General features: G+C 43.4%; 1 protein-coding gene across 3 annotated transcripts; it reads right to left on the reverse strand.

The window, feature by feature from the left end:
• Nucleotides 1-1,108: 1,108 nt before the first annotated feature.
• UQCC6 (ubiquinol-cytochrome c reductase complex assembly factor 6) lies at nucleotides 1,109-9,143 on the reverse strand. Of its 3 annotated transcripts, none has more exons than XM_036103749.2 (3): nucleotides 8,800-9,143; nucleotides 8,309-8,425; nucleotides 1,109-1,281 (listed from the first exon to the last, which is right to left on the reverse strand). In XM_036103749.2, the coding sequence occupies exons 2-3, from the start codon at nucleotides 8,414-8,416 to the stop codon at nucleotides 1,186-1,188; spliced, it is 204 nt and encodes a 67-aa protein (XP_035959642.1). In that variant the 5' UTR covers nucleotides 8,417-8,425; nucleotides 8,800-9,143; the 3' UTR covers nucleotides 1,109-1,185. The 3 variants fall into 3 exon arrangements, with proteins under 3 accessions (XP_035959642.1, XP_035959637.1, XP_077932619.1); XM_036103744.2 differs by lacking the exon at nucleotides 8,800-9,143 and adding an exon at nucleotides 8,656-8,793; XM_078076493.1 differs by lacking the exon at nucleotides 8,800-9,143 and having other exon boundaries at nucleotides 8,309-8,793.
• Nucleotides 9,144-15,789: the final 6,646 nt, after the last annotated feature.

Below are 15,789 nucleotides of genomic sequence, written 5' to 3' on the forward strand. Positions count from 1 at the left end.
GAATTCCCTCCCTGCCTCTCTCTGGCTTCTGGTGGTGGCTCTCCATCCCTGACATCCCTGGCTTACATCACCCCAGTTTTTGATGTGTCGTCACATGGCGCTCTCCCTGTGTGTTTGTCTTTACATGGCATTTTCCTCTTATGAAGACACCAGTCATATGAACTGGATTAGGGACCCACCCTAATGACCCCATCTTAACTTCGTTACATTTACAGGACTCTATTTCCAAATAAGATCACATTAACAGGTACTGGGAGTTAGGACTTCAACATCTTTGGCGAAACGACACAATTCGCCCCATAAGCTAGCTCATTTAAGCTTTTCAATTATTTTAAAATATAGAATAACTACATGAGGGGCACCTGGGTGGCTCAGTTGGTTAAGCGTCTGCCTTCAGCTCAGGTCATGATCCCAGGGTCCTGGGATTGAGCCCCGCGTCGGGCTCCCTGCTCAGCGGGAGCCTGCTTCTCCCTCTCCTCCCTGTTTGTGCTCTCTCTCGCTATCTCTGTCACTATCTCTCTCTCAAATGAGTAAATAAATAAAATCTTAAAAAAAAAAAAGTAAGAATAACTACATGGTAATATGGTTTCTCAAATTTGGGGATAAAGAACTTGTGACAGTCCAGGTGACATTTGTTGTAATTTTGTTAAGTACACAATTCCAAAAGAACTTCAAACTTTAAATATTTCAACTTAATTCACAGTTTAGTACAAATAGCACTTTGCAATTTTAGAGAACTATTAACTACACACCATAAGCTTTCATTGTCAATGACAATTTCATTATAGTTAATTTATAATTCCCATTTGTCATGATACTCAAGCTTATTCAGAGAAATAAACCAGAATTATAAGGGCAGGAAACACTGTAAATATTCTTTCTCACATGATATCCAAGATTAAGTATCTATTCAAATACATTCAAAAAGCTGATGATATGGGGGGGGCGGAAAAAAAATAAATTAAAAAAAAAGCTGATGATATAAACTTTGGCAGTTTTCAAGATACACTGGTCAATCCATAATTAAATCTCAATGCATCAATTAACACCTGGGCACCTCTTGCAGTTAGCATTGCATTAGATTTAAAAGACAACCAGTTTGACTCAATAAACTTTAAAAATATATGTTTAATACTTATAATATTATTCACAGAGTTCTTGGCAGAGTTAAGTATTTTGAGGTTTCTATTGTTGAGAAATTTGAGGTTCATGTTGTCTCTTTTTCAGTCCCAAAAGCTCCGTTTTGATTTCTCCAGGCTTTGGTGGAATTTCAGGTATTGTCTATCAAAAAAACAAAACAAATAGATGCCAGTGCTTTCTTAGACTGTAATTCAGCATGACCTGAAAGAAAGTAAAAAGTAAAAAAAAAAAAAGAACAAAAAGTCCCTGTGTACTCAATGATAAAACCTTATTAGGAGAGCCTGTGGCCCATCCCAGTTCCTTTCTAACCCTATACTTACATGACTCTATTACCCAGGCTGTGTCTCTAGTATTACAGGACTCAGAGGGAGAGTTCATATCCATATTAATTGACAGATCACAAATCTTCATAAAGCTTTCCACAATTTGAAATTCATTCCTGCACTATTTACTGAGTCTCTACCAGGTGCCTGACACAGAAAACAAGTATCAGGAATCAATTGGTTTTGAACTGATTTCAAATCAATTCATTACTGTTCAAAAACACTAAGTGCCTGGGGCGCCTGGGTGGCTCAGTCAGTTAAGCATCTGCCTTCGGCTCGGGTCATGAACCTGGGGACCCGGGATCGAGCCCCACTATTCTTATGATGGAATATTATTGTCCTAAAAGGAAATGAAGTATAGATACATCTGACAATATGGGGCAAACCCTGAAAACATGCAAAGTGAAAGAAACTAGTCACAAAAGACCACATGTAGATTCCATTTAAATGAACTGTGTACAAGAAGAATGTGTGGACCTATGTTTTCATTTCTCTTGGGTATAAACCAAGATGTGGAATCGTTCAGCCCTATGACTCTATGTTGAACTGTTTGAGGAACTGCCATTTTCCAAGGCAGCTGCACCATTTTACATTCCTAGCAGCATTGTATGAGGGTTCCAATTTCTCTACATCCTCAGACACTTGTCATGAGCTGTTTGGGTTTTTTTTAATTATAGCCATTACAGTGGTGATGAAATGGTATCTTATTGTGGTTTTGATTTGCATTTCTCTGATGGCTAGTGATGCTGAGCATTTTCTCATGTGCTTATTGTCTGAAAAGGTGACTTCTGAACAAAGACATGAAGGAGGATGAGAAAACCAGCCATGCAGATATCTAGGAGTGTTTCAGGCAGAAGGAACCACAAATGCAGAGGACCTAAGGCAGAAATGTGCCCTTATGTGCAAGGAAAAGCAAGGTGGTCAGCACAGCTGCTATAGGGTATTCAACGAGAGGTTACAAAGAGACAAGGACAGAGGAAAAACGAGGGTGCAGAGATGCACAATCCCTGCAGAGTTCTGAGCAGAAGAATGACATGACCTGACTCAAGCAAAAAAGAGGACAGTGGCTTTGTCGAGAAAAGACTGCAGGGGAGCAAGGCTGGAAGGCAGAAACAGGTCAGGGAGCCATCACAGAAACTGAGGTGAGACATGGCTGACAGTGGCTTGAACTGGGTAGTAGCAATGCACGTGGTGAAAAGCAGTGAGATTCAGGATGTAGTTTTCAGATCAAGCCAATAGGATTTGCTATTATGTGTAGTATGAGAGAGGAGTTAAAGAGGACTCCTAGGCTTTGGCCTGAACAACAAGAATGATGGAGTCACCATCTACTGTGACAGGCAAGGCTTCAAGAAGAGCAGGTCTGTTGGAGGAAGACCAGGAGCTCAGTCTTGAACATGCTCACTGCACATCCAAGTGGAACTGTTCATAATGATTCAGAGGCATATCTATTTCTTTTTTTTTTTAAGATTTTATTTATTTGTCAGAGCGAGAGAGAGAGCATAAGCAGGGGGAGCGGCAGGCAGAGAGAGAAGCAGGCTCCCCGCTGAGCAAGAGGCCCAATGGGGCTCGATCCCAGGACCCTGGGATCATGACCTGAGCCGAAAGCAGCCGCTTAATCGACTGAGCCACCCAGGTGTCTCCACAGGCATATCTATTTCTAGATATAGATCTAGATCAGCTATCAGCTTACACTGTGAGGTCCTGAGGAAAGGGACCACATCGTAATCTCCTCCTTATTTCTTACAACCCTATGGAGTGACCCTCATTATAAAAAGGCAGGCAAAAAACTGTGCTGAATGAATAAATCAACAGACTTTGCTCAGGACCCTTAATATAAGCTCATAAGATTGGAGAAATAAAATCTTTACTCAGATTATTTTATATAAAAATGCAAGATTAGGGACGCCTGGGTGGCTCAGCCAGTTAAGAGTCTGCCTTCAGCTCGGGTGATGATCTCAGGGTCCTGGGATCGAGCCCCACATCAGGCTCCCTGCTCAGTGGGGAGCCTGCTTCTTCCTCTCCCTGCCGCTCCTCCCCCTGCTTGTGCTCTCTTGCTCTCTCTCTCTAATAAATAAAAAAAAATCTTTAACAACAACAAAAAACTGCAAGATTATTCTGGCATAATTTCACTCACATCAGAAAACTTCTATAGCTTTTCAATGCCTGAAGTTCAAACACCTTGATCTGGTTCATTTTACTCTTTTCATCTAACAACTAATTAATCCTAAAGAAATAAAACAGTTTAGGAAAGAATATGGGGTTTGGGGTCGGGGTCATAGGAGAGGTAGGGAGCTAAGAGATATGCTTCACAGCACAATTCTCATTTTGAAGTGAAAATGACTTTCTAAAAAAATGAGTGATGGGAACTGGAATAAAAGCCAGAGTAACTTGTCTGACAATGTCCTACCTTAAAACTAGTCCTAGGATTTTGACATTCCAACCCCTTTAGTATAAGAACGAATGTAGCTTATTTCACGATCATTAAACTATGGAAACTAATTAATTTAGAAGGGATCTTTTTCCCCCAGGGTCACAAAAGGAAATTATATGAAGTCACAAAGCCCTATAAAATACAGTATACTATATTGTACACCTGAAACTAATATAACACTATGTGTTAACTGGAATTAAAATTAAAACTTTAAAAAATAATAAAAAAAATACAAGAATAGCATGTTTCAAATTTCTATAAAGTATATATATATACAACCACCCACTTACACACACACAGGCAAATATTTGGAGTAACCTGAATCGCCAATACACACGAGCACACAGAGGGAGAGAGAGCGGGAGAAGCAGACTCCCCACCAAGCAGAGAGTCCAATGCAGGGCTTGATCCCAGGACCCCAGGATCATGACCTGAGCCAAAGGCAGACGCTTAACCAACTGAGCCACCCAGGCACCCCGACAATTCAACTTTTATTTTAAATGAGTAAGGAACAGGCGGGGAGAGGTAGGGAGAGACAGGGGGCTATGTGATCAGGCTCACAGAAATCCCAAAAATGTGGAGGTGTCAGGAAACCAGAGATAAGGGAACACTCCAGACCACCCTGCCCTAGGTATCCGAGGGAGGAGTCTTATTTATGACAGTCTCCTGCGGTCAACAGAAAATAACCAGACCCTAAAAAGAAGTAAGCCATTAACGATGTTACCACTAGTCCTTAACCAATGGTGCTGCCTGTAGAGAAGTCAAAAAAATTTAAGCTCCCTGGTTAGCCTTCAATCAACCCTAAAAGCCCTCAGTGGCAACCATATCCGGGCCCCTCTCACTCCTGAGAGCTTTTTTTTCTGTACTCTTGCTTAATAAAAACTCTATTGCTTTCCTCACTTTCCTTTGTCCGCGAGATTCATTCTTCGACTCTGTGAGACAAGAACCTAGCTCTCGGGCTTCAGAAAAATAGCACTTTTACTAAATATACTACATATATAATCAATTTTTAAAAGACTAACACGTTTTCTGACATCAAAAGTTAACAGTGTGGGGCGCCTGAGTGGCTCAGTCGTTAAGCGTCTGCCTTCGGCTCAGGTCATGGTCCCAGGGTCCTGGGATCCAGCCCCGCATCGGGCTCCCTGCTCCCCGGGAAGCCTGCTTCTCCCTCTCCCACTGCCCCTGCTTGTGTTCCCTCTCTCACTGTGTCTCTCTCTGTCAAATAAGTAAATAAATAAAATCTTTAAAAAAAAAAAAAGTTAACAGTGTCAGCAGAGGTTCTAAATAGCAATTTCTGTGTATGTAGGTATGTCTGGAGACAACCAAAAATGAACACTTTAAAATGAGTCCTGGGACACCTGGGTGGCTCAGTCGGTGAAGTGTCTGCTTTCGGCTCAGGTCATGATCCTGGGGTCCTGGGATCGAGTCCCGCGTCGCTTCCCCCTCTGCCTGCCCAACCCCCTGCTTGTGCTCTTTCTCTCTCTCTCTCTGACAAATAAATAAAATCTTTAAATAAAATAAAATGAATCCTAATGATGTGGGAAACAAAGGCAAAAAAAAATTAAATTTCCTTTCTACCTACAGCCCACTGACAAGTCCTTGAACCAGGCAGTGACCTTCCTCTAGGGACTCTGCTGCCTCGATGTCACTACTTTGCTCAGGGCAAAAGGCAATCTTAGCCCAAGCCCCAGGATCCTATAAGTCTACTTTAACATATAAAAATTCCTTTGGAAACTTCCTTTATCTCCACCCTCCACCCCTGCCAAGATATATGTTCGCAATCATCCCCCAAGCATATGACCCACCGATATGTATCTGAGGAGTCTCATGACTGAGTTTTTACTAAGTAATAGAGGACCTTTCCCTGACAATAGCTAGCCCCGTCAGGATCCTGGAAACCTGGTTCCCGAATACCTGGGAGGCTTACGCTATCCCTAACCCCGTCCCAACTTGAAAGTACATAATGGACCACTCCTCATGACCCCAGTGCCACTCTTCCTGCCCATGGGTCCCATGTCCATGCTTTAATAAAACCACCTTTTTGCACCAAAGACATCTCAAGAATTCTTTCTTGGCCGTCGCTTCAAACCCTAACATCTTTCCTACATCGCTGAGACTGCATTTTTTTACTATGCCTTCAATAATAAGTAGATTATAAATTAAGGAAAACAGAACCAGTAAAAGTAATGCAAAAGCAAATGGAAATGCAAAGGGAAGCTCAAGCAAAAGCACACTTTGTATTCCAGGACAGAACATCTGCCTTGCGTCCTTGCCTCCATTCCTATCCTGAGTAGCTGAGCTGGACAACTAGAAAAAGCATCCTTAATCCTGCCCCCTTAAGACAGCACTGAGCACACACTCCAGGAGCGGTCTCCTCTGCTCTAGACTCCACCCAGACCTTCTAGCTGTAAAGACTGAAAGACTCTAACAAAGGCCAGCGGTTGTTACAACAGTGATAGTCATTGCTAGAACAATACCAAGAGACGCAGGAAAAGAACATAAATTCCTTAAATGTTAGTTCAGCATCCAGCATCCTACACACAGCCGGCCAGCCCTGGCCTTCAGGGCCCTACAGAAGTACCCCACTGCTGATGTCACTGCCCAATCAGGATGAAGTAGCCTGAGACACTTCAGTAAGGTCCTTCTAGAGATTCTGGCTTCATGCTGCCTCTTCCCAAGGTCGAGGCAGCTGGTGGTAACAACCATGCATGTTCCTACTTATAATGAGATGGGTGAATCAAAGCTCAATTTCCCAGGGGCAAATCACAGGTATTCCTTCCTCTGTAATGCCTGCTTGATGTCTATTCCTCAGGAGCTAGTGACTCAACTGCATTTCTGTGGAAGGTTCTTACCCCTTTCTGTCTCCAAGCATCCCTGATATATCCCTAGAACTCAAAAGAGAAGCAGTCCCGGCTGGTAAGAAAGAGCTACTTCAGCACTGTTTGGACAAAAACTAGATACCACCAAAATGTCAATATGAGATTAAATAATATATGGAATATCCATATTATAAAATGTTATTCAATGGTCAGAAAGAAAAAAAGGCTGTTGATATAAACATGTGTCTATTTATATAGATGTTAACCAAAACAAACAATTTAGAGATATGTGTATATGAACTCCTATTTCTGTGGGGAAAAACACCCTCTCCACTGTGTGTGTCTGTGTGTATCTCAACAACAGTAAAAGTCTGCAAGTATACACCAACCAAAAAAATTGTAGCTACCTGTGTGGAGCAAACTAGAGAAAGTGGGGGGGGGGGGTAGATTTTCACATTCTACTCTACATACCCGAATTCAATCTGAATGTTTTACAAGGGTGTTGTACTACCCCATTAACAGGATCAAATAAGAGAAACATTGAACAGAAAGCTTGGGCTTCAAATCCCCAGGAAGTTATGTGATCCTGGGAAATCACCTTCAGTCTTCTGAATCTCAGTTTCCTTATCTGAAAACAAGAATAAACACCCCCAAAACTGCAGCTGACAGTTAACTAAAACCAGAAAGACAAATGGCTGGTTCTCTGTGTTACCCGTCCACAGTCCAGGCAGAGACGACTGTTTCCTACACTGTGCTCCAAACCACTCCATTCACACCTGCAGCGTAACACCTCGCACACGCCTGCAATTATTTCCACTGCACCCCCTTGCCTCCACCTCCGCAAGACCGTAACTCCTCAAAAGCACCTCTAATTCCCAGTTCTAATTCAATGAACGCTTAAAATGCTAAAATTTCAATTTCTCCCTCCTTGGAATGCCTACATTCCCTCGTTCTTCATTCATCAATTATTTATCGAGCATTTACCATATTCTAATCTCTTTTCTAGGTGACTGAGATCAAGGGTGAACCACGCAGGCCCAGTCCTTTCGTAGAGATTACATTCTGGTGGAGGAAACAAAGAACAAGTAAATAGGCAAAAGGAATAAAATACTTGCAAGTTGTGACAAGTCCTCCCAGGAAACAAAGGACTGAGAAAGAACAGCACAAGGAGGGATCCTTTAGGAGCTGCCCCAAGGACCCTCACTGCTGGAGGAGATATTTGAGCAGAGACTTGACATTTTGAAGTAGGAAACCAACCCAAGATCTGGGAGAAAAGCACTCCAAGATGAGAAAAAGCATGGCCTTGAAGATGGGGACGGGCTTGATGAGTGTGAGAAACTGCAAGGAAACCGGTACTGGCTGCAAGAGTGAGAACGAGGGATAAATGGCAGAAGATCAAGGCCAGTGGCAGGCAGGTGACTGGCTGTGTAAGACCCGTGTAAGAACAGGCCATGCATTGCTCTAAACGCAACGGAATGCCATCATCAGGCTTTAGGCTCAGGGCAGATGTGCTTCTAATTTTAAGATCGTTTCCGCTGCTGGGAGGAGAACCGAATGGCCCAGGGGCCAGGAACGATGGACCCTCCTGCACTCACCAGGTCCGGCCGGTAGTACCTGTGCACCGCTTCGGCCCCGGCGCACATGGTCAGGAGGCTGGCAGCGAACATTTTCAGGTAGGTGGCCCAGGACACGCCCGCGGGCATGGTTGGGGGCTGCACGGGGAGGAAAGGCGGGCAGTGTTAGATGGCTCCCAGATCAGGACGAAAGCGTGCCGGGGAACAGGCCACACAGCAGCGGTGGAACGGGGTCAGGACCCCGGGTTGTCTCCCACCCCGCGCCGCGTGGGCTCATTCAGGACGCCAGGCGCCAAGAGGCCCGACGCCCCTTCCACGCCCGCGAGCAGCCTTCAGCCTTCACTGGGCTTTTAGTGCGGGGGCTGGACCTGCGCAACTTAAAGGCCGCTCCTGCGCAGCAACCGGAAGGCCGACACCCAGTGGCTTCCCCGCGCCTCTTCAAACTCTAGCAGGAGAGAAACTGCACAGTGCACTCCCGACTGGCCCTAAAGGCGCGCCCCGAGAGACCGTACTGCAGAATGCACTGGCGTCCGGCCGCGGGTCAGAGGGTGAGCGGAAGTGCGCGCCGGGGTCGCAGCGGACAGCCAGCGGGCGGAACCGAAAGTACAGGGCCTGCGGGCCCCGCCGGACCAGAAAGCCGGGCAGTGCGGCGGCAGCGCTGGCACGTGACCCGGGCCGACTTCGGACTTGCGGCCGGAGCCCTTGTCTATTTCTGTTTCTTTCTTCTTCCCCCCGCCTCCCCCAATTCCTAGTGCCTTCCCAGCCCCAGGCACTTGTTGCGCTCTTTACTCTCCCTATGGGCGGACTTCCATGGCAGATATCGAATCTCGGGCTCGCAGCTGGCAGGATTCTTGCCTCGGGTGGTCCTTCACACGCCCACGGAAATTGCTTGCGTTTACCACCTTTTAGCAGCGGGTGGAGACTGGCGCTCCGACCGGTGCTTAGATGAGGTCAGCCTCCGGAGAGTGCAGTTAAAGCGCTCTCCGTCCTCGTGCGGGGCGTCCTTTGAGATGTGAAACAGGCACACGCACACTGCTGTTCCCCACTGGAATAAAAGAAAACTGAAGTCGACGTTGTTTAATCTATGCGTATGTAGATTGTGCTATGACTATGGATTGATTTTTGTTGAGAAAAAGTTAACTCAGGACTAAATTCTGAAGGGTTATGTTTGTATGTATAACATGAATCATGATACACTCACCTTTTAAACACTTTCATGGAGGTATATTTGACATAAATGACATATTTAAAATATACAAATTGATAAAGTTTGACATGTGTACACCTGTGTCACCATTACTACAAGCAAAATAATTAACATATCCGTCATACCCAAAGTTTCTCTGTGCCTCTTTCTAATTGCTCCCATATTGTCTCCTCTGGGTCTGCTTTCTGTCACAATAGATAAATTTGCATTTTCTAGAACGTTATGTAAATGGAATCATACCATACAGTATGTACCATCTTGGTCTGGCTTATTTCATGCAGCACAATTATTCTGAGATTCATTCCCTTGGTTGGTTGCAGGTATCAGTCCTTCACTTCTTTTTATTGCTGTGTATAATTATAACACAACTGGTGTATCCATTCACCTTTGGTGGGCATTTTGGTTGTTTCTAGTTTGGGACTTACAGGAATAATGCTGTTATGGACAGTAAAGTATACCAAAAAGACTCCCATACAAGCCTGTGAACACATGCTTCCATTTCTATTGAATCCTTTCGTAGGAGTAGAATGGCTGCAGCATATAGTAGACAGGTGTATATTTAACTTTTTAAGAAATTGCCAAGCTGTTTTCCAACATGGGTATATACAGTTTCACATTCCCACCAGCAGTTTTGAGACTTCCATTTCCTTTCCATCCTCTTCCAACACGTGGTCCGGTTAGTCTTTTTAATTGTAGGCACTCTAACAGGTTAGTAATGGTGTCTCACGACTAATGATGTTGGGAATCCTGTTATATGCTTGTATTTTCTTTGGTGAAGTATCTATTCAGATATTTCATCCGTCTTTATTGTTCTTTTAAACTATTTTAGGCATCTTGATATATTATGGATAAGTCTTTTATCAGATAGATTTGATCTGCAAATATTTTCTCCCAGTATATAGCTTGTCTTTACTTTTTCTTAATAATCTTTTGAAGAGCAGAAGCTTCTACTTTTAATAAAGTCCAGTTTTCAATTTCCTCTTTTATGGATCATGCTCTTGGTGTGCACCAGGTCACACCCCCATGAAACTGGCCCTGCCTGCCAGTGTCAGAGATGATTTTCCATCCAACACCCTAGCTTTCTACTTTTTGAGCTCACCACAAAGAAACCTTCATTTCTACTTAATTTCTGCAATACTCTCCCCTAACCATGCATTTAAAAATACATGAACACCACATTAATTCATGTTATGTTAGTTAACATGGGTTTCATGTTAGAAAGGAGCTCTGAGGTAAACTAATTTATATAGACACCTCAGAAAATTACAAGTAACTTCTAATTTGGGATCTTGGTTTGCTGTATCTTACCTTCCTGTATCTGAGAAGTGAAAGCTACATCAGATTTCAAACATATATCAAATTCTTGGCATATCTGTTGGAAATGGCAGATGTTGATTAAATTCCATATTAAAGGTCGGAGGCTATTTTCAAAAAACAATGCAGAAAATAAGTTAACTTATATTAGGATAATTACACTCTTTCTAAGAATATTTTTATTTTTTTAAGGTTTTATTTATTTGACAGAGAGTGAGCAAGAGAGAGAGCACAAGCCGGGGGAGAGGCAGAGGGAGAGGGAGAAAGAGACTCCCCGCTGAGCAGGGAGCCTGATGCAGGGCCCAGGGATCATGACCTGAGCTGAAGGCAGACACTTAGCTGACTGAGCCACCCAGGTGCCCCTTTATTTTTTTAAAGATTTTATTTTTAAGTAATCTCTATACCTGACATGGGGCTCGAACTCACAACCTCGAGATCAGAGCTCCATGCTCCACCAACAGAGCCAGCCAGGCACCCCAAGATTATTTTTAAACTATACATTCTTATAAACGAAGGAAGTATGTACTTATTTTTTTTAAATTCTTGAGATAGAATACATAACAAGAAATTTCAGAACATCTTTTTTTAAAATTTTTATTTAAATTCAATTTAATTAACATATGGTGTATTATTACTTTCAGAGGTAGAATTTAGTGATTTATCAATTGCATATAACACCCAGTGCTCATTACATCAAATGCACTCCTTAATGCCCATCTCCCAGTTACCCCATCCCACCACCAACCTCCCCTCCAACAACCCACAGTTTGTTTCCTATGATTAAGAGTCTCTTATGGTTTGTCTCAGGAGACTATCTTTAAGGCAAGATGAGTACTGCAAAATATTGGCTTAGCACAGCTAAAAAATGGTTTAGGTTCCTTAAAAAGATGTTAAATGACAAACTAGTAAGACTCGATTCCATCATAGAAAAAAATTGTCTTTTCTATCTTTTGAGTTTTCTGCCATGCACCCCAAATCACATTTTATGCAGTGCCCAACTCCTATTCATATTGTAGTCTATCAGTAATGTGTCCTATGTCTGTGTATCGTGTCTCTCTTCTTAGAAGGACATCAGTCATCACATTTAGGGCCCACCTTAATCCACTATGACTTCATCTTGACTTGATTACATCTGCTATGACCCTATTTTCAAATAAGACCACATTCACAGATACCAAGTGGACATTAATGGGGAGACACTATTCAACTCAGCACAAGCCCTTATCACCTACTCAAAAACTTAAAAAATACCTAAGTAAAAGTCTAAATATTAACTGCAAAAAAAATGTTCAAAGGCTCATAAATTTTAAGAATAAAGGAAGTCAGGGCATCTGGGTGGCTCAGTTGGTTGAACATCTGGCTCTTGATTTCGGCTCAGGTCATGATATCAGGGACCTGGGAGCGAGCCCAGCACTGGGCTCTGCACTCAGTGGGGAGTCTGCTTAAGGATTCTCTCCCTCTGTCCCTCCCCCTGCTTGCTCGCTGTCTAAAATAAGTATTTTTTAAAAGATTAAGACAACTCTTCTGAAACCTAGAAAATCTTGTATCCTCCCCTAAAATGAATGTTCGTTAAAGCCCCCTGACACACAGATTTTTTTTCTAAATCATTTGCTTGAAACATGTAGCTATTCCCCGCAGGTGACACCACAAACTCCCCCACCCATTCTACAAAATATAGCTTAAGTATTAAAGACCTGTAATAAAGGGCTGAGTGGATACAGAGAGTGTGTGAACCACAGGTCTCCTTCCTCATTTGCTCCCTCTCACTTGGGAGAATAAGCCCTATTATAATGACTTTTCAAACTTTTTTTGATTGTGATTCACAGTAAGAAATACTTTTCTAGGATCGTGATCCTATCTGTACACATGTACCTATGTATGTGTAAAACAATACTTACCTTTATCATATATGAACACTTTGACACTTTTTATTCTGTTGTATTTTTTTTTTTTTTAAGATTTTATTTGACAGAGAGAGACACAGTGAGAGAGGGAACACAAGCAGGGGGAGTGGGAGAGGGAGAAGCAGGCTTCCCGCCGAGCAGGGAGCCCGATGTGGGGCTCGATCCCAGGACCCTGGGATCATGACCTGAGCCGAAGGCAGATGCTTAACGACTGAGCCACCCAGGCACCCCCTGTTGTATTTCTTCTTAATGCTTAATTTCAGGACCCAGGCGCCTGGGTGGCTCAGTCGGTTAAGCGACAGCCTTCGGCTCAGGTCGTGATCCTGGAGTCCCAGCATCAAGTCCCGCATCGGGCTGCCTGTTCAGGGGGGAGTCTGCTTCTCCCTCTGACCCGACCCTCCCCTCTCATGCTCTCTCTCACTCTCTCTCTCTCTCTCAAATAAATAAATAAAGTCTTTTTTTTTTTTAAAGATTTTATTTATTTATTTGAGAGAGAGAGAATGAGAGAGAGAGCACATGAGAGGGGGGAGGGTCAGAGGGAGGAGCAGACTCCCTGCAGAGCAGGGAGCCGGATGTGGGACTCGATCCCGGGACTCCAGGATCATGACCCGAGCCGAAGGCAGTCGCTCAACCAACTGAGCCACCCAGGCGCCCAATAAATAAAGTCTTTAAAAAAAATTTCAGGACCCACTTATGGGTGAAAATCTGCAGTTTGAAAAACCCCACCCAGTAGTAAGCCTCGTTGAAAATAAGATGCAACTGACTGACAGAACATTAGCTAAGAAGGAAGCAAGCTTACTGGGTTCTTAAAAGGGAGAGGAGGCATTGGGAGGAAGAGGGAAAGAAGGTGCAATGACTTGCCCTCCTTTTGTTGTTGTCCTATCATACAATAGGTCTCTTTGAAGTAGAGACATATCTGGCAAAGACAGAAGGACATTCCTCTTAGGCTTCCCCCAAGCTCTGATAGGCAAGGCTCACAAACAGAACAAGTTTGTCTTCCAGATTAAGCTTCAGAGGGTGAGGAAGGTACTGATGGGATTGGAGCCTCTTTGCTGCAATTGCTTCACCGTTTCCAGGTTTGATGTCCTGCTCCGCAGCACCTCTTCCAGTAAACTCTTCCTTTCTCAAGGCAGAAGTGAGCAGAGGCCCCCAGTTTGCTCAGGTAATGAATGGAGCTGGCAGGCCCAGCATGCATAGCACCCCACAGTAACTCCATGTGAGTGAAAACATCCTGAGAAAAGTTTGCAGCTCTTTACACTTTTTTAGTCACCAGAATTCTCCCTCTGAAATAACCAAGGTAAGTCACCTGCTTTAAAACTTTTCTGGATTGGGGGCACCTGGGTGGCTCAGTTGGTTGAGCATCTGACTCTTGATTTCTGCTCGGGTCATGATCTCAGGGTCCTGAGATGGAGCTCCAAGTCAGGCTCCACAGTGGGAGTCTGCTTGAGAGTCTCTCACTCTCCTCCCTCTGCCCCTCCCCCCACTCATGCTCGCTCTCTGAAATAAATAAAAAATAAATAAATAAAATCTTAAAAAAAAAAAACTTTTCTGGACTGTGGTCCTGAGTGGTTAGAAAAACCAGAGAGAGACAGAGAGCAAAATAATGGGCTGTTGTTCATTCATTCATTCAACAAATATTCACTGGACACCCACCATGAGTCAGGTTCTGAGTAGTACCTACTAATGGACAGAGCATCCATAAAAGTTCTGAAAAGTTTAAAAATATTTAAAGTTTCATTTGAGCAATGGATATAAGACATATTAATCATTCTGTATTTACTCATGAAAGCCCTTTCCTGAATCCCAGAATGAAGAAGACACATGAAGCACAGGGCCATACTCATTCCCAGTCCATGTTACATTAGTGAGAAATAAACCTTGGTTGCTGTAAACCACTGAGACCGAAAGAGCCCTTCAACTACCTCCATTTTGACCACAGTCTATTTTCTAATTGACTAAAATTTTCTTTCCAGTTTATCTCTTAACTCAGCTAAAGACTCTGGGTAATGGATCCCATGCTGGGAACTGAAAGTACCCCTCAAGCAATAGGGACTACCCTGATGCCAGCAAGACCTTGCATGATTGATGTAAGGACAATGATCAACCTGACCTTTACTGCCCACCTGCACCTACCCACAGACCTTTGTTCCACATTTCCCCTATTTAAACCTTGAAGTATTTTCAGCGCTTTGGAGACAGTCTTTGAGACTTAGTCTACTGTATTCCCGGTGTTGACCTCGCTGAAATAAATTCTTGTTTCACCACCATTCCTCTCTCTGCCTTTGGATTTTGTCAGCGGTATGTGACCAAATCTGGTCCCTTTGGGACTCCCGGAGCCAGGTGCTCTTCCACCTAGCGCCCCAGTAACAAGATTTTGGAGTCATTTGTTACCACAGCCTAACTGGGGAAAACTATCTATTTATTAATTTATCTTTGAAGATTTATTTGTGAGAGAGAGAGCACAAGCAGGGGGGAGGAGCAGAGGGAGAGGCAGACTCCCCTGACCTGAACCATGACCTGAACCAAAGGCAGACACTTAACTGACTGAGCCACCCAGGCGCCCCTCCATTAAGAGTTATTTAATGAAGTCCTTGTGACAACTTGAAACACCAGTGACAACTTGAAAACTAATGAAACAACAAAAAAAAAACCAGCTATAAGAGCCACTGAAAAATAAAGCAGAGCAGCTAGTCTGTAAGGTAATAAGGGAGACATGGTGCTTAAATGGCATCTATCATACACTTGAAACGTTAATATTTTTACATAAACTAAAGCAGACAGTGGTTCATGTAACGCTTTACATTTTACAAAGCAGTTTCAGTCACCCTCATTTTACAGATGAGGATACTGAGGCCCAAGATAACACAGTGACCTCAACTTCCAGGTTTTCTGACTCCAAAGTCTGTTATTTGCCCAAAATCACACTTGATAATTGATACCTGATAATCAACGCAAAACACTGTTCTTAATCGGGATAAAATTGAGGTGGACTGGCCTGGAAAATCCTGATAAGCGTAACCGTCCCACCCACACAGCGCCCCCAAGAGACTTCACCTTCTCAGCTTCCGATCCGCCCA

This window comes from Halichoerus grypus, chromosome 6, assembly GCF_964656455.1.
Source record: "Halichoerus grypus chromosome 6, mHalGry1.hap1.1, whole genome shotgun sequence".
Taxonomy (NCBI): domain Eukaryota; kingdom Metazoa; phylum Chordata; class Mammalia; order Carnivora; family Phocidae; genus Halichoerus; species Halichoerus grypus.

Coding starts and splice junctions, on each gene's coding strand:
- UQCC6 (XM_036103749.2), bottom strand. CDS start 8,416: ATGCCCGCGGGCGTGTCCTGGGCCACCTACCTGAAAATGTTCGCTGCC. Junction 1,282..8,308: donor GGTACTACCGGCCGGACCTG/GTGAGTGCAGGA, acceptor TTTTTTTGATAG/ACAATACCTGAAATTCCACC.